Source organism: Eublepharis macularius, chromosome 15, assembly GCF_028583425.1.
Source record: "Eublepharis macularius isolate TG4126 chromosome 15, MPM_Emac_v1.0, whole genome shotgun sequence".
Taxonomy (NCBI): domain Eukaryota; kingdom Metazoa; phylum Chordata; class Lepidosauria; order Squamata; family Eublepharidae; genus Eublepharis; species Eublepharis macularius.
The window spans coordinates 51,350,782-51,374,154 of record NC_072804.1 but is presented as its reverse complement, the minus strand read 5'-3'; the positions used below and the strand labels follow the sequence as shown (position 1 = coordinate 51,374,154).

Below are 23,373 nucleotides of genomic sequence, written 5' to 3'. Positions count from 1 at the left end.
CTTGGAAGTCCACCTATTCCCCATATTCTGAGCTGCTGCAGGGCTTGCCAGACCCCTAACTTGATCACGCTTCAAATGCACTGTGAGGGTCTTTTTGAGTGCCCGATACTCCTAGAGATGGGAAACCCATCACGAATCGAGAAAGAACACAAGTTTCTTTTCAGTAGCGGGGACCAAATCCACTTAGGCCACACTTCAAAATGGGCAAAAGTTGTCCTTTTACTTTTTTTTTTCTTGCATAAAAGGTAATCAGGAAAGTAGGTGTCCCCTGTCCTCTACCAAATCCCATTCTTTGCATACTCTTTTCAACAGTTTTAATGACTCCCCCCACCCCACCCACACACACCATATGCATGTGCTTGCACAGTTCTTACGAAATGCACAGGCTGGGAGTGAAATGCGAGAAGTTCCTGGAGGAACATCCATAGCACTGAGTAAGTGGTCTCCCGTGTCGTGTTGGTCATCTGGTGGCTAAGCTGCAGACCCTGAGAGAGATTTATCTGGCCAGTGGCAGCTCTGCCAATTTTTATGCCAAGTGAGATTGTTACAAGCCCCTTTCTTCTTCAATTAGATCTTTCCTTTAACCCTCTTCTTACACCCACTAGGTAGATTACTGCCACCAGGAATTGTATTCCAAAATAAATAATTTAAATTTCCCTTTTAAATGTCAGGCTCCTTTGTGGGACTATGTGGCCGTGAGGATAGGAATGGGATATATAGGAATGAGAGAGACCCTGAGATTAAAAACAACAACAAAATAAATAAATTTTTACAAGAAGCGTATCGGTTTCACTCTAGTACTTAAGCTTGATGGTTTCAAAGATAGTTCTCAGTTCTTAAAAGTTCCTCACATAGGTTCAGTGACACAGATATACACAAACTTTCCCTCTTAGGTGCGCACACAGTTTGCCTGCTTCAGAATAAGTTCTCTCACAGATACACACAGTTCAGGCTTCCACACAGGTTGCCTAAATGAACTAGAATGGGAATCCCCTCAGGCTTCCACACAGCTTGCCTGCTTTGCCCAGGCTCCATATTTCTCTCTCTGCTCAGTAACTAAAAACTGCAGTTCACTCTGCCACACTCTGTCATCAGCCAGTCATCTCTCACTCATCCCTCTCTCTCACTCCCACTCTTCATCTGTACCACACCAAGCATTTAAACATGCACGCATGCTGCACACTTAAAATCATTACAGAGATATAAAGCCGGCCTATGGCTTGTCACTCCCAAGGGGAAAAGAGATGTTTTTGAGTTCTGAAAGATAACCCATGCTATTAACTCTACACCTTTCCTCCATTTTTGTATGTAGCGTAACGTATAAACGTTACATGGCTTTGGTAATTCTGTGCTGGAGCATCTGTGCTCTGTGACTGGGAAGGCCGGCGTGAGATGCTTGCTGCTACTTTGAGTGGCAAAATTGGCCTCTGGGCTCTCGTGCCCCTGTGTAGGAGACGAGTCACCTGAGAATACGGGTGCTGGTTATTGCTGGAATGAAGGGTTGCTGACACACACACACATCCCGACACTCGCCAGCTGACCCTGCTGTCTGGTCTCTTCTTTCGCTGTCTCCCTTCCCACTGCAGTTCAGTCTGTGTCTCCAGTACAAGCCCCGTCTCCTGCCAGCTCAACCCACCTCATGTCCGGGCAGGTGGTGCCTCCTGCAGGCCTCCAGGTGCAAGGCAAGGTCCTGGTGCCCATGGCAGCCCCCCAGGTAACCGTGCGGACCACCACAGCTGCCCAGCTGCCTCTGGTGACTCCGCCTTTCCCGGTGCCAGTGCAGAATGGGAGCCAGCCGGCAAGTAAGGTTAGTGGGGGCGGGCAGGGCAGATTGGTTCCATCTGGTTCAGGTGTACTGCCGAAGGGCTTGGTGTCATAACAACGACAATAACGACAAGGACAACAACATTCAATTTATATACTGCTCTTCAGGACAACCTAACACCCACTCAGAGCAGTTTACAAAGTGTGTTATTATCATCTCCACAACAATCAACCTGTGAGGTGGGTGAAGCTGAGCGAGCTGTGGAAGAGCTCAAACCCAGTTTCCTGCTGCTCTTAACCACTACACCAACCTGGCTCTTCAGACCAAATTAGTAAAAAGTCCAGTAGCACCTTTAAGACTAACCAACTTTATTGTAGCACAAGCTTTCGAGAGCCTCAGCTTTCTTCGTCAGAGAGCTGTGGCTCTCAAAAGCTTATGCTACAATAAAGTTGGTTAATCTTTAATGTGCCACAGGACCCTTTACTGTTTTGCTACTACAGACTAACACGGCTAACTCCTCTGGATCTTACACCAAACTGGCTCTCTTAGGAGCGTGTGCTGCTAATCCCACATGGGTGTAACCTATATATAGTTGTGTGTTTGAGGCAGCTTAGCAGCTTAACTTTTGAATTGTGTAAGCAAGGAGATAGCAATCAGCAGTCCTTCAGTAGTTAACAATTCAAAGCGACTGCAGTGAGGCAGTGAAAGATCATAAAAAGCTGCAACGCTCGGGGAAATACTCAGATCCTAAATGGTAAAAGCATAGGATTTCTGGGGAGGATGCTCTGGAGATGAGTTGCCACCACGGAAAAGGCCCTCTTCCCGCGCTGTTTTCGTCCTAGTCACTGGGGGCCTCAGATGGTGATCAAAGTGAACAGGCAGGTCTGCGTTGGCGGAGGCTACCCTTGAGGCCTTAGACCTCTTTCATATTTTATTTTGGATGCATGGCGTTCTTTATAGTGTGCAGACGAAGAGAGGAGGCTAACAGTGTCGTCCTAAGCAGAGTTGCACTTTCCACGCTCATTGACTTCAGGGGGCTTAGATGGGGGGTTTGGGGGGCGCAGTAAGTGTCAGGATAGAGGTGATAGAGAAATAGGCTGATGGTTTGTTGTGAGGGAGGTTTCTCTCACCTCCCAATCCCGCTCCGGTAGAAGCTGTGTGCCCTTTTCCCAGTGTCCCCCCCTCCCCTCCCCCGGGCTGGGCTTCTGTTTACTGCAGACAATTTAAAGTCTGAGTGTTGATTATATTGAGAATAAATTGTGTCTGTTTAAACTGCACATGTCATCTTAATTGTGCAGTTTTGGTTTGTTAGGTGCTCAGTTTCAGTTTCCATGGACTTGGAAGCCACCACCATAGGCCAGGCTAGCTTAGATACTCTTGTTTTAATTGCTGAATGTTGGAAAACTCTTGGGGGCGGGGGTGGAATATTTGGGAGCCAGGGAAATGGGTACAGGGATCTGGGATGGAAGAGCAGAGGCTCTCTGGGGGCCTTCTAGCCCTTTTCTAGTTTCATGTTCTTTTAAGAACTATAGCTTTCATTTAAAAAAGAACCTTCCGTCTTGAGGTCTAGAAACTTTCTCTCAAAAGGAAAACAATTTTCAAATTAAAGAAGGATTTTAGAGGTGGTATTTTTGTTGTTGTTGTTATATTTTTAGTCCACCCTCCCCACCAGGTGGGCTCAGGGCATAGTACAACATTTCAATTTACATAAATAACAGTTAAAAATAGATAAAACATTATACAAATAACATTAAAACAACTTTATACAATAAATACAGCTTTTTTTCAGATGGTGACAATAAAATACTACGTTTCAGGGCCTAGCTCATATATAGGCTCATATATAGGGTGGTGGACAGATCTTTAGTGTGGCCAGTGGGGGCCCAACCTAGTCTCCACCATATGCCTGGCGGAACATCTCTGTCTTACAGGCCTGGTGGAAAGATAACAAATCTTGCTGGGCCCTGGTTTCCTCAGACAGAGAGTTCCACCAGGTCGGTGCGAGGACCGAAAAGGCCCTGGCTCTGGTAGAGGCCAGGCGGGACTCCCTTGTGCCAGGGACCACCAACAGTTGTTTATTTGTTGAACTAAGCATCCTCTGGAGTATATATGGGGAGAGGCAGTATTCTGAGACAAGCACTGGACACTGTACTGGAAGGGTTGGATCTGGACGAGAGAGATAATTTCTACCAATTCCCACTGAAGAGCTCCCTTATGTCGTCCCTCAAGGTCGCCTATCCATCTATCCCAAGAGGAACAGCATGTTGCGCAGAGCAGGGGGGTGGGGGAAGCAGGAAGGCTTTGTTCTGCTGATGGGAAATTTAGTCTGGCTCCAATCCCAAGTTTTATTCTAGCTGTACAGTCCAGTGGTGGCCCACTAGAGGACCGTTGTTACTTGTATGATTTGGACACATGTCCCTTTTTATGGACGTGCAGGGTCTTGGACTCAGCCGATCAGACCTTGTGGGGTCTGGCATGTGTGAACTTGTACAGAAGCACAAATTAGTGCTCACCATCCTGGCCGGCTTTGTGTCTTCCCATTCTGTCTTGCTTGGTGCTGATGCTGTCTCTTCTGCTGTGCCCAGATTATCCAGCTCACGCCGGTGCCGGTGGTTCAGCCCCAACCCTCTTCGCAAAGCAACGCCACGCTGGTGCCCCCGCTCAGCCCAGCTGCTCTGCAGGGCACAGTAGCCACTGCTGTTGTGGGCTCTCCAAGCCAAGCCCAGAAAGTCTTGTTGCCCTCCTCCACCAGGTACGGATCTGCCATGCCAATTACTGTGCCCGATCCTGGGGGCACACAGGGGTTCCGGTGCCCTTTCAGCAGCAAAATCCCTTTAACCCCCACACTCCCTCTCTCTGCCCCCAGGATCACCTACGTGCAGTCGGCAGCTGGGCACCCCCTGTCCCTGGGCACCTCGGCCTCTCACACGCAGCCCAGTGCCCCCCCGGCCGCACCGGCCACAACCTACGTCCAGTCCTCAGTGGGCCCTGCCCCTATGACGCTGGGTTTCACGGCTATCGGGCCAAATGGGCAGGCCATAGTGCAGCCACTGCTGTCGGGTAAGGCTGGGGAGGCAGCTATGGGCCGGGGGGGGCGGGGGGGCGGAGAATGCTGGTGCCAGGGTTGGATGGATCTGTTAGGGATGGGGAAGTGGTGGTGGGATGGGAAAAAGAGTGCTGGAGGATTTTGTGGCAAAAATGGCTTCACGTGTGGCTGTTTGATTCCAGTCCGCTTGTCTGATTTTTTTCTCTCTCTGTCTTCCTGTTCTGCTTCCTATTAGGTCAGAGCCCTTTGTTGGCTCCGGGACAAGTGGGGGTGTCCCCACTCCAAAGCCCCCAGCTCCCGGCTTCCTGTGCTGGACAGGGGCAGGTCATCACTGCCATCTACCCCGGCCCCGCAGGGACCAGTCCGGCTCAACCGCCCACACACAGTGTGGTCTACACAGTGGCAGCCACAAGCAGCGCCTCTGTCTCTTCTCCCACGGCCATCCTGCCCAAAGGGGGCAGCACTCAGAGCTCTGGGGGGCCTAGCCAGGGCCTTCTCTCATCAGGTATGAAGGCTGGAACAAGGCAGGGGGGCAGAAAGGCCAGTGGAAGGGTTTCTTGCCCCACAAAGAAGAAATGGAATTTGGCAACTGGGACATGCAGCAAAGCAATCTCTTTTGCATGGTGGCTTATTTTGCACAATTTAGTTTTTGCTGTTTATGAGGAAGGAGGGGAGCGCTGAAGCTGTAGCACACTCCCTCTCCCAGAAATCTTGCTGTACCCCTTTCTGGCTCACGAGATTTCATTACAGCCAGCCTATGTGCTCTTAAGAATGAGCAATAAAGACTAGAAACTGAGAGGGGTTGTTTTTTAAAGAGAGAATTCAACTTACCAAGCTGAGTGTTGTATGTTTTCTGGGCATCCTTGTAACTCCAGAGTACAAGAGGCAGAAGCAGGGAGTGGAAAACAGCAAACAGACTCAGTTGTTGGTTCTCCTTGACAGTTTCCCTCATTCTTTCCAGCCACCCAGGTCATTCCTTCAGCAGCCGCCCGGCCTCAGCGTCCACCCCTCAAGCCTCCCCAGAAGGTGAAGGCAGCCATCGCCAGTATCCCTGTAGGCTCTTACGAGTCAGCCTCCTCTCCAGGTTCAGTTCGCCCCCCCGTGGGGGGGCAGCAGCAGGAGCCCGGAGGGACACGATACCACTGGGAGGCCGAAGGCACAGGCGAGCGAGTTGCACGGGACGTGGGGCCCCAAGAGCCACCACCTTCCCCTGCATCTCGGGGCACCGAACAGAGTCCAACGGGGCCAGCTAAACCCCAGGAACTGAAGCGGGATTCTTGGGAGCCGGTGTCTCCCCCATCTCCCCAGCAGCCACCGGTGACAGAGATGCCAACCTCCGAAGTCTGGAACCAGCGGGAAATGTCGGTGGGGCCCAGTGAGGAGAGGGCAGTTCGTGACCCACTGTCTGCCCTGCCACTGAGCAGTAAAGGGACTGAGACGGTAAGGAGGCCACAAGGTCCTTGCCCTGACCTCTTCTCCCCCTGGTGCTTTCATCCCCGACGTCCATTGAATCTAACCGAGAGCAGTGTCTTAGCCAGGGCTTTTTTTCAGGGGGAACGCAGGGGGAACGGAGTTCCGGAACCTCTTGAAAATGGTCACATGGCTGGTGGCCCCGCCCCCGGATCTCCAGACAGAGGGGAGTTGAGATTGCCCTCCGCGGAGGGCAATCTCAACTCCCCTCTGTCTGGAGATCCGGGGGCGGGGCCACCAGCCATGTGACCATTTTCTCTGAGGGCAACCCACTGAGTTCCGCCACCTCTTTTCCCAGAAAAAAAGCCCTGGTCTTAGCAGTCTTGTCTACGCATCATGTTCAGAAAGGACTTCTTGCTGCTTGTTCTTCCCACTTCCATAACTTCATCTCTTTTGAAGACTCTTTCCAAAGTCAGGAGATTCTTTTTTAATCTGGGGTTAGGCTTACCAAGTGTTGTGGATTTTTAGTAAGCCTTATTTAGACTCTGTTGCTCCCCACTCCCGCTTCCAGCCCCCTGCACTGCCCCGTCCTGCCCCATGAATCAACAAACAAGTTCTCCCCGAGTAGTTTCCTTCTAATTGCTGCCTTGCCATTTGCCTCTGCCTTTGTCTTTACGTTTCCCAACCACTGACCGGGGTTTGCTGTGCTCTTCTGCAGGCCCTGAAATTCCCCACTTCCCCTGACTGGAGACCAGCAGCTTCTGAAGGACGCCCTGAGGCTTCGGTACCACCCACGGGCCCATCCTCTCTCAGTCCTTGCCTGTTGAGCTCTGGGGAGAGCTCCAGAAGTGGCGCCTCGGCGCTTGCAGCAGCAGCAGCAGCCCCTACGTCTGAAGGGCCCGAACCAAAGGAGGGGCCCACAGGGAAGAAAGTGAAAGTCCGACCTCCTCCGCTGAAGAAAACGTTTGACTCCGTTGACAAGTGAGTGTTGGGGGGCAGCTGGTGACCGAGGGAGATCCTGAGATGGAGCCCCGCTTCCTAGGATGCCTGTTTGGGGGGGTGGGGGGTGTGAGCATAGTCAAGCTGCCGTATGCTGTGTCAAGCCATGGATTCATCTGCCTCAGTATTTTGACTGGCAGCGGCTTTCCGGGATCTCTGGCAGAAGAAAGACTTTGCCAACAGCTGCTGCCCTGGACTACTGGTGCCACAGATTGAGCCGGGCACCTTAAGCACATTTTTCTGCCACTGAGCCCCTGTCCTTCCCCAGAATTCCTCAAAAAAAAAGGGGGGGGGGCAAAGGAGTCTCCTAGGGATGGTTGCGAATCCCAATCTTTTCTGCAGCAGGCAGATAAAGACGAACGCAGAATGCATCTTGGAGTGATGACAAGGCCCAACACGTCTGTTTGGGACTCCACGTGAATCAGTGTGTACCCTGGGGGCCAAAGCAGGGGGGGGGGAGGGGTTCCGTGAAGGCAAAATGTTTGCAAGACTAAGGGCCTAGGCTAAACTTTCCACAAATGGAAGGTATTTCTATCGGCAAAACAGAACTTGCCTTCCTCCCCTCTGCCTACTGCAGTGCATTGATCTCCCTGAAATGCTCCTCCTGAGCGTTAGGAGACGCTCATGAACGGCCTGAGGGGCAAATCAGGGGTCTGCAGTAGAAAGGGAGAACTGGCTGAAATTACCCCTCCCCTGTCTGTTAACAGATAACTTAGCCTGGATCCAGCTCAAAGGAATTAGGCTTCGTTAGGCACTAGCCATACGTGGCCGGTAGCCTTCTAGGGCGCAATGTTGATCTGATTGCAAAGAATCCTTTTCAGGTCGCTCATTCTTGTGTAATCATACTCCGTTTAATGCCTCAAAAAGCATACACCTTCCCAACATGAAGATGCGCCTGGGTGTATCCTCTCTGGCTATTTGCATCCAAAAGGTGAAACGTGTAACTGTTTTCCGATAAAAGAGCCACTTGCTCTTTGTCTTTGTGTCTTGCTTAGCTTTGCCTGCTTGGTGTCACTCTTGCAGTGTCAGTCTCGATACTTGTGTGTAACTTGTCAAGCAGTCCAGCGTTCCTGATGGAGACGAAACCTGAGCTGGCAGGGGGCCGTACTATTTCGAGGGGTGAAGCGCGAGGAGTCCGTTGAGGTGGGGAAGCCCTATAGGTCTGTCCTGCGGAGCAGTTGACTGCACCCTGTGACCCATATCCCCCCCCCCGTCTCCTCCCCCAGCAGGGTTCTCTCGGAGGTGGATTTCGAGGAGCGTTTTGCTGAGCTGCCCGAATTCAAGCCCGAGGAGGTGCTGCCGTCGCCCACTCTGCAGTCACTTGCCACGTCACCCCGTGCCATCCTGGGCAGCTACCGCAAGAAGCGCAAGAACTCCACGGGTGAGCTGCAGAACTGGGTGGGGGATAGTGGTAGCCGACACTGGAAGACCCGCACAGAGTGGGAGGTGGGAAGTATACTTGGATCAGTACCATGAGAAAGCGTGGTGTCGTGGCAGGAGTCTCAGGCTAGGATCCAGGGACACCTGTGTTCAAGGGCTGGGTAAAAACATGATGGATAGATTGGATGGAAGGGCATAGGTCCAGGAAGGTCCAGGCCTGGTATAGCTGTTGGGAAAGGGTGGGGAGAAGGATGGATAAATGGCAGGAAGCCAGACGTAGAACAGATTACACAGTGCAGCAGGTCTCCAGTTCAGAGGCAGGAGAAGCTGAGAACTTGGGATCGTGGGGCATAGGTTCTCAAGGTGTGACGTGTGGGTGTGTGTACTGGAGCTGACATCTGTGGCTTTAACAGGTTTGAACAATAAACACTCTAGGTTGTTGTTACGATGTTTTGTCAACCACTATGAGACTGAAGGGGAAAAACCCTTTAATCAGTACAGTAAATAAAAAAGCAGGCTTTTTCTAGTTCTCGTGGTTCCCAAGAAGAGTTGGCTGCCAACATTTCAGAAATTGTGGAAGCGAAAAGAAACATTGAAGCATGAATAAATCTCATGCGTTGTGGGTAATCTTGCATATCTACATTTAATGGGATCGTGTGCAGAAGGAAGCACCACGTGCTTTTCTGTTGCTGTAGTCCCTGGTGGAGCATCTGTGTCCTCTGGAAACGCTTTGTCAGGACTCGTGTCTCTCTTATTTATCATTTCAAACCCCTTTTGTGTGCCATGAGCTGAATCAGACGTGGAAGTGAAGCCAGGTCTGGAGATCTATGCCTTCTTGAACTACATCCCCTATCCTGTACCTCTTCTGCTTTCTTTGCCGGTTTGGCTATCAGGTTCCGTGCTCGCCCACCATTTATGACAGCATGGAATGTTTTGACTCAGAATAAACCAGGCCTTTATGTTGCCACTTGCCTGGCTGCCTGTGCTAGAATAAGAATGTCTGCCAGAGAACCAGTCGGGGGGGAAGCTTGTCTGAATTGCAATGGAGAACTTGAAAGAAAAACTATTTAGGTGCCATGGAGTGAATACTATTGGTGTGAGTGAACAGGTGGACTTGGGGAAATGTTTATGGACTAGCGATTTCCTCTAGGCACTTGTGATATGAAACTGGAATTGACACGTTTCTGAATATCTTGTGGCTGAGCATAAAGAGGTGTCCTTAACTCTGGTAGAACCAAGTTCAGGTTCTAGCCCAGCCTTGTGAAACGCCACATTGCTCGCCTCGGACAAAGTGGATTACAACTGTGAAAGATAAGATTGAGGGGGGGGGGCAGTAACAATCCTACTTCGCAAGACTGTTGGGAGTGAAAGATGTCAAAGGCCCGTGGCCAAGCGGAAGCCAGCACTGAGTTCAGCTGGCTGGCTTTTCTTCCCGGCAGCATTGGCATGCACCTCTGGGGCCTAATGATATAACCACTAGGTGTGTGTGTCTTTTCAGACCTCGACTCCTCCACTGAGGACCCCATCTCTCCCAAGCGGAAGATGCGCCGTCGCTCCAGCTGCAGTTCAGAGCCCAACACCCCCAAGAGTGCCAAGTGCGAAGGAGACATCTTTACTTTCGACAAAACTGGTATGCATGGAAATGAAATGGAGGGGGGGGGGAGTCTGGGCTGCATTGTCCTCTCCTTCCCCTTTGAATCCAGCCGTACAGTTCTCAGTTCACCTTTAGCATCCCAGCTCCCTTCTCAGTTGCAGCACCCAACCACTCGAATGGTTGAAGAGGCTCAGGATGAACCTGGTTCGCAGTTCTGACCTGCCTGTTTTCAAGATGTGGCAAGGCAGCCGGGCTCAGAGGGTCTGGGTCGGAGGGAGGGAAGGTGGCCAGTAAATTGGATTGGTGCCACCCTAGCTCTCTCCCTCTTTACAGTAGATTCCAGCTAACAGGCCTTGTCTCCTTTTAGGCACGGATACAGACGACGTACTGGGAGAGCTGGAGTATGAGAAGGTGCCGTACTCATCGCTCCGGCGTACCTTGGACCAGAGGAGGGCTTTGGTCATGCAGCTCTTTCAAGATCACGGCTTCTTCCCTTCAGGTACGGAGGACATTTTAATAGGGTGGTCATTATTAGCAGGGGCTCTGCCACCAGATCCAAGGCACGCACTCTCATCCCATCTCTCCCCTTTTAAAAATAGTTCTAAGATGAACCCCATGAAGTTGCCTTAAGCCGAATCAGACCACTGATCCATCAGAGTTAGTATTCTCTACTCAGACTGCCAGCCGCTCTCCAGTGTCTCAGGGCAGAGGTCTGTTTGCATCACCTACAACTTGACCCTTTTAGCTGGAGGTGCCAGGATGGGACCTGGGACCTTTGGCAAGCAAAAGAGGTGCTCTGCCACCAAGCTATGGCCCCTCCCCATGGGCAAGGACTCCCCAGTGTAGTTTGATTAGTACTGGTGGGTACCAGCTGAGTGCACCCATCTGGGTGCCAAGCCATGCCAGAAATGTAGCTAAAAAGACAGGGAGGAGTGATCATGTGTTGCTACTGGTTTTCTACTGGCAGTGTGGTGTAGTGATTAAGAGCGTGGGACACTAATCTGGAGAGCCGGGTTTGATTTTCCACTCCTCCGCTTGAAGCCATCGGGGTGACCTTGGGCTAGTCACAGCTCTCTTAGAGCTTTCTCAGCCCCACCCACCTCACAGGGTGTTTTGTTGTGGGGATAACAACAACATACTTTGTAAACCGCTTTGAGTGGGTGTTAAGTCATCCTGAAGGGCGGCATATAAATCGAATGTTGTTGTTGTTATTTTTGCCTTCCCTTCCAACCCCATGTCAGCTTTAAATTTAGAATAGGAAGTCGATCCTGTCACTTAGTTCTCCTTGATCTTGGCACGCTTGTGGTCAGAAACGTGAGAGAGAGACACACACAAGGTCTTCCACGTGGCTGGGTTCCTGCATCGGGAAAGAGTGTCCTTTCTGCTGGGTCTGCGGCCCCCTTGCATCTGCAAAGAAAGGAGGGCTCTTCGTACAGCCAGTTGCTCTTCTCTGGCATCACTCACAGATGCCGTGTTCTTTTTTCCACAGCCCAAGCCACTGCAGCTTTCCAGGCCCGGTACTCCGACATATTCCCCACCAAGGTTTGCCTGCAGCTCAAGATCCGAGAGGTGCGGCAGAAGATTATGCAGGCGGCCACTCCCACAGAGCAGGCGCCCAGCACACCAGAGCCCGGAAGCTCCACCGGCCAAGGCGGCTCTGCCGAAGGACAGCCTTTGGAACTGGTTCTTGCCCAGGACTCGGCGCCAGGAATGGAGGCTACAGCTGCAGCTGCTGCCACCCCAGCCCCCCCTTCCACCACAGCCCTTGGCTGGGACTGTAACCAGCAGTCTCCCCCCGGGGGTGGCGGCAACAGCAGCAGCACCAGCAGCAGATGAACAGCCTGCAAGTAGCCGAGCAAGATAAAAAAAACAGCCTTGCGGGAGGAGGGCGGGATCCTGGAGCTTCCCCTCATCTTTCCTCCCCGCACATGCTCTTCCCCACTAACTTTGCCTTCCCCAAAAGGGACTGAAAGGGGAAATTGGCTACCCTTGCCCTGCGCACTTTCTGGCCTCCCTTTTCTTGCTCCTGCCCAGCTGGTTTGCTCTGCAGGTGGGGGGGGGGCGGGCGGGCTGTGGACTCCTGCAGCTCCCATCCACAGGGGGGAGCAGTGGTGCCGCAATACCAGCCATTCCAGGAGGCGGGTGGAGATGCCGGGAGACCTCCAGGGGCAGGGCGGGACTGGGGGCGCCGTAGGCCGTGGGCAGGACACACCTGTAAAGCGCCATGCTAGTCCTCCCACCTCCTTTTAATAATGTTAAATATTTTCAAACTACCCAGCTGCCCCCCTCCCCCCATGCATACTCGTTGCTTCTGTGTCAGTAACTGGGGAGGGGGAGGGGAAGTGTCTTTCCACCCACTGCTGCAGAGGCGGGGGGCATTTATGGCCATGCGTCCTGAGCAGGCAACTTGCTTTGGCCATTCTAAAGGCCAGGTTAGGAGAGGAAGAAGAAATCAAATTGGAAGGAGACTTTTCCCAGGTGGTCAAAATGGGGAGTGGAGTGGGACTGGGGGGAGAGGTTGATTGGCTTGCAGCGCAGCCTGAATCCAACCGGGAGCAGAGACGATCTTTGGGGGCGGGAGGCGATCCAGCTAGAGGGCTGTGCTGGCAGGTGGGGGCTCCCCCCCCCCAAGCGTGAGCATGCTGGTGGCCGAAGCCACATGTTGACCATGTGTAACCCCTTCTGTATCGGGGTGGCCCCACCTCACATGCTATTAAAGCTCTTTAACAATCACTTTGGCTACAGAGTTTTAAGTCACGAACAATGGATATATTCTGGGCAGATGGAAGCAGGTAATTCACCATCTCTCACTGCATCTCAGCTGTAAGACTGGATAATTCTGCCACAGGTGCAGGATGGGGACACACGACCATGCAAAAACTTCTCTGATTCTGCTGTTTTGTTTTTCAAAGATGGTGCCCTTTTGCCTGTGAAGGGAACTGGTCAGATTCCTCAGTCTATGGGCTGAGGACTGGGCAGCTTCCTTGGTTGATTGCAAAGGAAACTATACAAATGTGGTTTTTTTTAAACCTCTTTTAATGGCATCGAGGTTGCAGCCTTGCCATGTATTTTAAAACAAAATTCAGGGGGGAAAACTTGATTGGTTGCTGTTCAGCCAGTCAGCACACCGGGGAATAAAGGGCAAGGCGAAAGGCAGAGCCAGGCCTCATACCGAAGAAAGCATTCTGCTCCTCAAAAAAGCCCCAGGTTGACTTTGCTAGGGGGAAAAAAGGGGGGGGGGTATGTTTGCTTGGAGAGAAGCTGCAGAAAATCCAGGGGAAGATCGATTCTGTAGCAGTTGCAGACTTTCTCTGTAAGGAACGCAAAAAAGCCAGGACAGCAGTCTGGAGACTGAATCGGTATTTTGACTGCTTGCAGAAGTCTAGAGAGACATTGCTGCAGTACAGGGCCAGAACCGCTGAAAAAGCCCCGTGCGGGAAAGACTTTAGACATGAATCACCAGGCTGTTGATATTTAGAACTGTGTTTGGTTTAAAAAATCCTTTTGGTCTTCCTTCTCTCTGATTTTCAAACCAAATTTTTTTTTCCTGATTGCAACTTCACCATTTTATACCTCTGGAATTCCCCCCTTCCACTTCTTTTTCAGGCCACAAAGGAGGCTTCTGTCCCAAAGTCTGAGCAACAGAGGAGGAGTAGCCAGGCAGGGACTCAGCCGGGTGCAGTTCAGAAGCGTCCTCTTTTTTATTTATTTGCAAGAAAATGCCTAGAAACTCATTCTGAAGAGCTTCTCCAAGCTTTAAACAAATGTTTGAGCGTGGCAGGATTTTAACCCGTGACTTGCGGAGCAAGGTAGATTCCCTCACATACCAGGAGCTACAACCATTTTGAGAGAAGAACCTTCTGTTCCTCTGTTGTGGAAAGGGCTATGATGATAAAGGGCACATATCATAAAGATTAAACGTTCAGGAGAGGAGCACGGTCATATATGAAGAAGTATCTTGAAGCAACCCCCCCCCCCTCCGGGTCAAACAGTCCGCTACATCAAGCCAGTTTGGTACGCTGGCAAAGAGCGTGGGACTCTAATCTGGAGAGCCGGGTTTGATTCCCCACTCCTCCACTTGAAGCCAGCTGGGTGACCTTGGGTCGGTCTCAACTTCTAGGAGCTCTCTCAGCCCCACCCACCTCACAGGGTGATTGTTGTTGTGGGAATAATGATAACATACTTTGTAAACCGCTCTGAGCAGGTGTTAAGTCATCCTGAAGGGCGGTATATAAATACTATTATTCAGCCCAATGGCCTGTGAACATCAATGACAAGGAGTGAACTAAGGAGGCAAGCGTGAGCTCTGGATCCTTTTGTCCTTGGAAGCCACCTAAGCTAAGTCCATGCCAAAGCCTGGCTCAGCAACTCCACACAAATCCTTTCCCTTGCCAACCACCACCACTTGGGGAAAAGCAACGCCAAACACACCAATTGGAAATATGCACCATTTTTATTAAGTAAACGTAAGCAAGTCGGCATTCGCTTGTGGCCCGCTCAACTTCTTGGCATTAGCGGGCCAGCGTGCTGCTTGACGCAACTTAAAACCATTTACAGAACTTAAAGCCCAAACTAAAGTATTCAGTTTGGTCGGGTGGATGAAGGAGAACAACAGGATGAACTGAACTTAGTGAAGACTGAAGGAGGGAAATGCTCTGGCTTCTCAAGCGGGCTGTCCGAGGGCCGCCTCTTCTCTGCTGGGCTCCCCCTGCCCCCTTGCACAGCCTCCTCACATAGCCTGACTTCCCACATGGGTGCCCCAGGGACCTTTTTGGCAGGCCAAAACGGTGGGGGCTGCCCTGTGGAATGAGAAATATGGTTTATTTTATTTGGGTTTTTAAACAGCAGTACCTCAACCTTCCTTTTGTGCCAACATGATTATGTGACCCTTGGCTGGGGTCAAGCAGCTACCAGACCTGGTGATTTGGTATTTTCGTGTTGTAACGGGGACGGCCATTTCTGACGTGCCCTGGGGTAATGCCAATTGCTACTTGGGGGGGGGGGGGCCGGGGTCAGGAAGGAATCTTCAGGCCAAATTGGCCAGGGATTCTGGAGGTTTTTTGCCTTCCTGTGGGCATAGAGGAAGGGTCCCAGGGGGCGGGGGGAGTGGAGGGGTAGCTGTGAATTCCCTGCATTGTGCAGGGGGTAAGCCTATGTTTCTATGTTTCCACGTGCGTGCCTCTGGCCCATTCCCAGGCCAGAAAGGGGTGGGCACCCCCTATTTCTGGCAAGTAAAAATCCAGAGCGGTCAAGAAGCTTTAGCGTTGCATTCTCCCAGCAAGCACAGCAGCAGCCGATGCAGAGCAGGGCAGAACCGTGCGTAGCCGTGCCGGCTCAGATGGAGGTAATCATACATGTCGTGGTGGCTGATGGTCCCGTCCGAGTGCACGAAGCCTGGATCGGCATTGAGGAAGGTGGCATTGGGCAACAGTGGCACCTTGGCCTCCAGCAGTTCATTCACCCTCTGGTTCTTCTCCCGAAGCGGGTTGGGGTTCTTGCCTCGTGGTAACAAACCCTAGATAGATACAGAGGAGACAGGTGAGACTAATGGAGATTGGGGACGGCCCTGCAACCCCAGAAATCGGCGTTCAACGCTCCGCCGAGCCCCCCTGACTGTTGGCACTCACCAAAATAACTATGCGGGCTTGTGGCTGTTGCTGATTGATGAGCCGCACGATGGCTTCTAAGCCAGCAGCCACCTGCTCTGCAGTGTGGCCATGGTTGTTGGTGCCCACCCAGACGACCACAATCTTAAGCGGAGGAAGAAAAGGAAGCAAAATAATAACCTTTTGCCGCTCGATTCCCCACAGCAGTTCCCTGGACAAGATTCCCCACGTCCTAATGCCAGAACCGTGGTCTGCATCCCACTGGTTCTGCTTAGCTGCCCGGAAGAGCTCACGCCGACATCCCCCGCCTCTCCCAGCACACGGCTAGCCCTTAGAGGTGTGGCCGATACCTTGAGAGTCTCTGCAAAAATCTCAGAGGTCAAAAAGAACACCTGAAGCTGCTGAATATTCTGCACTGGGAGCAAAGAGGAAGTCTGGAATTAGGCATGCATACTTCAAAAAAGTGACCATCGACCTATCACGGTCAGTATTAACTACTCAGATGGGCAGCAGTTCTCCAGGGACTTGGGGCAGAGGACTTTTGCACCAACTACGGCCGCACCCCCTTAACTGGAAACACTTTTGCATGCCCAGGAGAGAGAGACTGCCACTGAGTCATAACCCCTCCCCAAACCTGGTCAGGATGTGACACCACCTGGAAAATCTGCATTCAGATTTTATAAGCGTACAATTGGATGCAGAATTTAGCGGCCAGACAAATATCGGCTTTAGTTTCCTTTTCTTTAAGAAGCAGGCAAAGTTCTAGCCCCAAGGGAAGTGTAGATGTGTTTGAAAGTGCTCAGTGGACAACAAAGACTGAAACTGGATTTCAGTTTCTCTTTATAGCTCCTGGAATTAAACCAGAATTATGCAGAATTATGTGAAATAGGCAGACACATGTATATTTAGTTGGCCTGCTTTGGGTGCGCAACCTCCCATTGGTCTGGCTGTCCCACCCACCCTTGTGTCTGTCCAGCCAGGAGAAATGTAGGGGATGGGAAATGGCATGCCACGTGTCAATTTCAACACATGGGGGTTTTTACCTGGCCATGAAATTGACGCATAACATGACATTTCCGGCCCTCGCCCCATGTCCAAAGTTCACGTGCCGGACAAGGGCCACCAACCCTGTCTTTAATATTCCCCTTAAAAATGTCCTGCATGGGAGAAACAATTCATGGGGAGGGCCTATAGTTCAGAGTCACAGCACACGCTTTGCATGTCCCAGATCCCAGGGGAAACGCCCAATTAAAGATCTCAGGTACTAACGACTGCAGAAAACATCTACAGGAAATCTTGGATTGTTGTTGCCAAGCAGGTTGAAGCGCTGAGCTAGGGGGACCAGTTGTCTAAGCATACGGCATTTGTTCCCATTCACTCTTGTACCTTTGGTCGGATGTGCTGCAGCCCACCATCCTGCAGGCGCCAGAGTACGTGCTGGGTGGCATCTCCTGCCATGCCAAAATTGAGCGCATGCAGAGGGGAGAACAACTCCCTCCAAATCTGGGAGGGGGGAAGAGAAAAGGGAGGCTGTCAGCTCGCAAGAGTCCACTTGCCTGTTCTAACACCCCCTAGCCCACTGCAGACAATTTCCCAAAGCTGCCTTACCTCAAACTGGTGTAACAGCTGCAGCAGAGAATCGCCAATGAACACAACCTCGGGCTCTTTGTCTTTGCTGTCAGCAATGAAGCGCTGGTGCTGTTTTTACAGGAGAGAAGCAGAAAGGCGTCAAGAAAGGGAGTCCTGCCCAGGTAAGGGGGAAACGATCTAAGGTGCTGACACAAGATGAGAGCCGAGCGTGCCTAAGCAGTGGGGTTAAAGAATCCATGGAGCCTGCAAAGCTAAAGCCTTTTGCCAATCAGTGCAATGCAACTGTCCCAAAATATTTTCAGGGTGCCACTATGCTACCCAACTGCAGAAGTTAAGATGGTCTCCAATTACCAATCGCTTGCACCACACTAAATCTGTAGCCGCAACAGCCTAATATATGGTTATGGTTCTGGAACAAAGCGGTCCTCGCCCTAGGAGGAAAAACACCTGCCCCTGTTCAGGAATGGTATTTCTCCCTGTTACTCTTCATTGTTAAGTGTGTGTGTCTGGGGGAGGGGTAGATTCTGAACTGACATGCAACTGTGTGAAATTAACCAAAGCAAAGTAATGGAGCCCGAAGACTCTGGCCTGTGGGAACTCTGCTCAGGTCCCAGAAACAAAGAAACCGATGCCCCAATCAATCCTTTCCAGGTATGGCATGGGGCAGGTGTCATAAGCCATGGCTATAACCTGCGCTTCCTGCCCCAGCTCGGTTTTCGGCCACACTTTGTGTCCTGGAGGCCGTCTGCCCCTCGGCCCAATTTCTCACCAGCGACATCCATCGCCCATCACCATGAACGTCAACGACCGGGGTGGGAGTGGCGGCTGGATTCTTGTCCCCGTCACTCATGGTCCCTTTTGTGGCTCCTGCCAGGAAGAAAATACAAACCACACAATATTATATATATTTTTCTATTACTATCACACACACACACACACACACCACACACACACACACACACACACACACACACACACACACACACGGTGAAAAATGGGCATCAAAAGGAGAGGAAGCGTTGCTGAGGGTTAAGCAATCAAAGCAGTTCTTCTTCCTCCTTTCTCCTCCGCCTTGGCAAAGGGCTTAACCTAGCCCTTCTCAGCCTCACAAAGAATGGCAGTCCCCTTCTTCCAAGAATGGGGAGATGCCAGCTTATTCGGTGAGCGGTGTCTTTGAAAATCTTCCCTTTCCAAAAAGTGGGTCAGTTAGAGAGGAAATACAAACAGCGCATCGTTGCTCGGAAGACCGTGCCTGAAGTGGGCTGAAGCTGAGAGCCAACCCCCACCACCCCCAACCCCTTCCAGCTGCCGTTGCTGACACCACCAGAAGGGCAGGATCCGTCCAAGTACCTTCTTTATTGTGCCTGCGTCCCACTGAAGATACCCTTCCAAGGAGCCCCTCCCAGGGTGGGGACAAGAAGCAGCCAGCTACCTTTCATTGTGCCTGGATAACTAGCGTTGCCAACCTCCAGGCAGGGTCTGGAGATCTGCGGAATGAATCTCGAGATCGATGCCCCAGGAACAAATGGCTGCTTTGGACTCTATGGATTGTAGAGGCTGGTAAGGTCCCTCCCCTCCCCACACCCTGCCCTCTCTAGGCTCCGCTCCCAAATCTCCATGGATTTCCCAACTTAGTTGGCAACGCTACTGGCTACACAATGGATCTCCATTCATAAAGAGGGTCGCAAGTCTTTCGTCTACCTTACAAAAAAAAAAGGACCTGGGAAGGGGGGGAGGGTGAATGCCGTCAAACAGAACCTGCTAACCTTAAGCAGCCCAGGAGAACAATACCTCTGCAGCCTGCCCCTTCCTGCGCTCCTTACGGTTCTGCCCACTCCCCCCTCCCGCGCCGATTGGTACGGTTCGCCCCGGACCCGAAATCACCCTGCCCATGCGTAAGGACAGTACTAACGCGAATAGGGGAGGGCAAAAAAAACCACCCCGGGGATTATATATACTCTTTTCTCCAAGGTTTCCGGAACGAGTTGAGGCCCCGAATTCTCTTTAAAAGCTTCCTCGTCGAAGAGTGGGCATTAGCTTTCCCCAGAGGGGTGAATGAGTTATTTTATTGTCTCTCCCCAATCCCGTACATAATGGTTTGTTCTCGCCTTGTACCTAACCGGGACGAAGCCAGTACCATTCCACGGTATAGGGGGGAAATGTTCACCGCGGTTGGGTAGAAGGAAATCGGTGAGTCCGGGAAGAACATTCAGTTGCAACGGCTGCGGTCGAATGAGGTTGCTGCTGCGGCTTGGACGGCAGCATCAGATAGCATCAGATAGGGGAAGACGCTCCCTCATCCCCCCGTAATTAGGCGAGAATGGTACAGGCCACTCTCTCCGCTGTTCCATTCATCGCTTCCCAATCGCGCTCTTCCGGCTCTTCTCTGAACAATCCTCCCTCCTTAGTGTGGCTGTTCCAAGCACCCTCTCTCCTCCCCCAAGAAGCTTCAGTCAAGAAAGGCGCTTTAGCTAATGCAGATATATGCTTTTATATTTATATTTTGCTTTTCTTAAAAAAATAACAAGGAGGTCAATGCAAATTTAATTAATATATCATATCTATTTATTATTTACTATTTGTGTAAATAATATGCCATCACGTGTCAGCAATGCCCTTCCACCCCCTACAGTAGACAAACTGGCCACGATGAATTAATAGACATAAGTCTGACATCAGAAACCACAACATTAAAAAACCAGTGGGAGAACACCTAAAAGTAGCAGTTATCCTGCAGAGGAATTTCAAAGGGAAATTAGAAAGAGAGACTGCTGAATTACAACTGATAACGAAGCTCAAGACAATGCAGCCACCTGGACTGAATCGAGACCTAGGCTTCCTTTTTCATTACCAATGTTGATTTCTCCTCACCCACTACCCCTCTGCATACCCCACCCTATCCAATCATGCCTAAAATTGTCATTCACTGGCTATTGTAATTTACCTGCTATTGTTATTTGGCATCTGAAATCACGCCGCTCTCCAAGATATAGGGACAGATGGACTCACATTCTAGCTGTATCTGAAGAAGTGAGCAGTGAATCACGAAAGCTCGTACCCTACCACAAATTTCGTTAATCTTACAGTCTCCTACAGGAAAAGTGTTTTTGCCATATATCAAAGGAATTACTGATCAGATGGGAAAGCTTATGAAAAAGCATAACCTTCAAGCAGTATTCAGACCCACCCGAAAAATACAACAGATGCTACGATCAGCAAAAGACAGTAGAGACCCCCTCACCTCTGCAGGAGTATACCGTATACCCTGCAGCTGTGGACAAGTTTACATCGGGACCACAAAGCGTAGCATCCAGACAAGAATAAAAGAACATGAAAGACACTGCAGACTTGGACAACCTGAAAAATCAGCAGTGGCTGAACATAGCCTAACGCAAACAGGGCACAGTATCTTATTCCAGGACACCAAAATACTGGACAACACTTCCAACTACTTTGTCAGACTGCACAGGGAAGCCAATGAAATTCACAAGCATAAGCAAAACTTCAACAGGAAAGAAGAAACCTTAAGAATGAACAGAGCATGGTTTCCAGTTCTGAAAAACACCAGGCTAACAAAACATTCTATCCCCGACAATAGCCCTGCAGAGAAGATTAGCACATCAAGCACCAATCCATATGCAAAAGAACCTCCTCAGGATACAGTGAAGCCTCCCGCCATTAGCATTCCACACCCTGGGAAACTCTTACAGGATGACTCAGCTCAACCCCACCCCTCCTGAGTAGATACAAATGACCTACATCTTTTCCACACTGTGACACTGAGAGATCTCTGTCTTTTGGTGCTACACCTCTGAAGATGCCAGCCACAGCTGCTGGCGAAACGTCAGGAACTACAATGCCAAGACCACGGCAATACAGCCCGGAAAACCCACAACAACCATCAATAAGGGCAATGCTTTGGAGGTGAGTAGAACCATGTGCGCCAGGGCAGAATAAACATGCAATTAAAAGTAATGCTGTCGGGGGAGGAGAGGAGAGAGATTGGAAGGTATACTAAATACTAAATATTTAGTATTTATATAGTGCGTTGCAGTGATCTAAACATTTCATGTACCCTTAGTGCAAAAACGGCTACAACCACCCCTGAAAGTAGGTCAGAACTATTATCTTCTGAAAAAAAGTGGAACAGCTAGTCTCTTCTTGTCTAAGGAACCAGGGACTTCAGCTCGTTGGTCGTGTTATTCCACCCAAAATTTAGTCCTGAAATTGCATTTGGTTCTTGACCGTGCTGAATTCTTTCGATCGGCCACACGGGGGCCCCATTTACCAACTAATCTCTCAAGGACTCCGAAGAGACGAGAAGGGAAGTCGATCAACAGAGACTGGGGAAGGGGTCTGTCCGTCCCCCCAAGGAATTCTGGGAATTATAATCTCTGAGCGGGGTGGGCTTCGATCTTTTTATACTGTAATTGTCTCCAATAAAGCCTCCATCTGCCTGCTGGGAAGTGCTGCTCTTAAGCCCCTCCAAGTTTGCTCTTGTCCTCTATTCTCTTCTCAGGATCCATTACAATCCCATTATTAGCATCATGAGCCAGCGCTGACATGCCTGCCCCCAGCTAAGCCCAGCCCACCCTCTTGGCATTTCTGTTCAGCAGATGCCCTTTCTCGGGAGGGGCTGGAAGGCTGGGGGCTAGGCACATAGTCCACTGTTCTCAGTTCTTTAAAGTAGCTGAAATGCTGTCAGGAAAGGGGGTTGGACCCTATCCGACCTTGACAACTCGAGTTGGAAAACATGGTAATTTGGGGTTGGAGCCCGGGAAGGTCAGGGATTGGAGAGCAGAGGGGCTTTGGCAGGGTAAAATGCCATAGAGCCCACCTTCCAAAGGAGTGTTTTCCCTCTGCTCTCGAGATCCACTGCAGATTTCTCTGCTCCAGAGATCCACTGTAATTCCAGATCTCCAGGCTCCTCCTGGAGGTTGGCAAGCTTTGTTGGTTGCCACAAAAATCAGAATTAGAGAACACACACACACACACCCATAGGAGTCAAGGTATCTCCTACCCCAGAGAAAAGGGGCCCAGAAAGTTCTGTTGTTGCTCCGCTCTCCTCTGAAACATGGCTTTCACTCGATCACCCGCCCCTCCAGTCCGCATCACACTGAGGCTCAAGCGACGGTCCTGCAGGAAGGTCGTTCCAAAGCAATAGTTCCAGAAACAGAGCAAGCAAACTCGCTGACGTGAACCTGGACGGCGCATTCTGAGATGTTTGAAATAGTTCTAGCCCTTATTGTGAAGACTGAACATCTTCACATGAAGCATTTGTTTCAAAACCTTCTGCATGCTGGGAGTTTCTGTGGGTTGTCTCACAGGCTTCTTTTTATATACCCCCAGATGCACATGCAATGATAACATACTCCCTGCCCCATTTCATAAATTCTGCTCCTTCAGTATTAATCTGTAAAAAGTTTGTATATAACCAGAATATAACCTCCATCCTCGTATATGTATGAAGGCCTATGATACAGTACGTGTGCTGAGCCTCAGTGGGCGTGGATCTAGTCAGTGCCTGGATCAGGGCCTTCCTGGGTACTCTTGCTGGGTGCCAAGACGGAAGAAGGGCAGCACATAGGTGAAATAAGTAGTATTTAAGGCTTCTGGGTCCAGAACCCAGCTCTGATTTGTAAAACTCAAAGGCCTTCTTAAAATAGCTCTAGCTAAGCATCAAGTACAAGGTGAAAGCGTTTCAGTCTTGTAGCCTGGGGGAAGAAATCCATACAACCAGCGCAATTCTTCTCAACATTTTTATTGGCAACAAACAATGGGGTAGAGAATATAATGAGCATGTCTGCTCCCTAGTCATGAAATCAATGGCACAAGCCTCCTCCTGAGTGGACACAATTCTTTATGTGCCCTAAAACCATCCCTTCTTCATCCATCATTTGGTGTAATTTATTTAAAAGTGGCAGAAATTCATTACAATATCACTTTTCTTCTAAAAGGAACTTTTACTGCTTTTAAACTGTTA

The 23,373-nt window shown here is 50.6% G+C and overlaps 2 protein-coding genes across 7 annotated transcripts in view; one reads left to right on the top strand and one right to left on the bottom strand.

The window, feature by feature from the left end:
- CIC (capicua transcriptional repressor) overlaps positions 1-12,927 on the top strand; it is a 44,691-nt gene extending 31,764 nt beyond the window's left edge. The window contains exons 12-21 of one of the 2 annotated variants that reach the window (XM_054998686.1): positions 1,587-1,807; positions 4,351-4,517; positions 4,632-4,825; positions 5,047-5,316; positions 5,773-6,251; positions 6,940-7,202; positions 8,447-8,601; positions 10,099-10,230; positions 10,562-10,693; positions 11,684-12,927. In XM_054998686.1, the coding sequence (XP_054854661.1) occupies positions 1,587-1,807; positions 4,351-4,517; positions 4,632-4,825; positions 5,047-5,316; positions 5,773-6,251; positions 6,940-7,202; positions 8,447-8,601; positions 10,099-10,230; positions 10,562-10,693; positions 11,684-12,030 (2,360 nt within the window). In that variant the 3' untranslated portion in view covers positions 12,031-12,927. Of the gene's footprint in view, positions 1-1,586; positions 1,808-4,350; positions 4,518-4,631; positions 4,826-5,046; positions 5,317-5,772; positions 6,252-6,939; positions 7,226-8,446; positions 8,602-10,098; positions 10,231-10,561; positions 10,694-11,683 lie in introns of those variants that run through there. The other variant, XM_054998685.1, reaches the window with a different exon arrangement.
- A 1,701-nt stretch (positions 12,928-14,628) lies between these two features.
- PAFAH1B3 (platelet activating factor acetylhydrolase 1b catalytic subunit 3) lies at positions 14,629-19,442 on the bottom strand. Of its 5 annotated transcripts, XM_054998692.1 has the most exons (7): positions 18,823-18,897; positions 18,160-18,257; positions 17,409-17,498; positions 17,187-17,303; positions 15,822-15,944; positions 15,549-15,709; positions 14,629-14,993 (listed from the first exon to the last, which is right to left on the bottom strand). In XM_054998692.1, exons 1-7 carry the CDS (start codon positions 18,827-18,829, stop codon positions 14,924-14,926), a joined length of 666 nt encoding a protein of 221 aa, XP_054854667.1. In that variant the 5' UTR covers positions 18,830-18,897; the 3' UTR covers positions 14,629-14,923. The 5 variants fall into 5 exon arrangements, with proteins under 5 accessions (XP_054854667.1, XP_054854664.1, XP_054854663.1 ...); XM_054998689.1 differs by lacking the exon at positions 18,823-18,897 and adding an exon at positions 19,349-19,442 and having other exon boundaries at positions 14,909-15,709; XM_054998688.1 differs by lacking the exon at positions 18,823-18,897 and adding an exon at positions 19,157-19,231 and having other exon boundaries at positions 14,909-15,709.
- Positions 19,443-23,373: the final 3,931 nt, after the last annotated feature.

What these genes read in the sequence shown, in the direction of transcription:
- PAFAH1B3 (XM_054998687.1), bottom strand. An exon ending in ATGGGCGATGGATGTCGCTG is followed by an intron (nt 17,499 to 18,159) that starts GTGAGAAATTGG and finishes CTGTAAAAACAG; the next exon opens with CACCAGCGCTTCATTGCTGA. An exon ending in AGCTGTTACACCAGTTTGAG is followed by an intron (nt 17,304 to 17,408) that starts GTAAGGCAGCTT and finishes CCCCCCTCCCAG; the next exon opens with ATTTGGAGGGAGTTGTTCTC.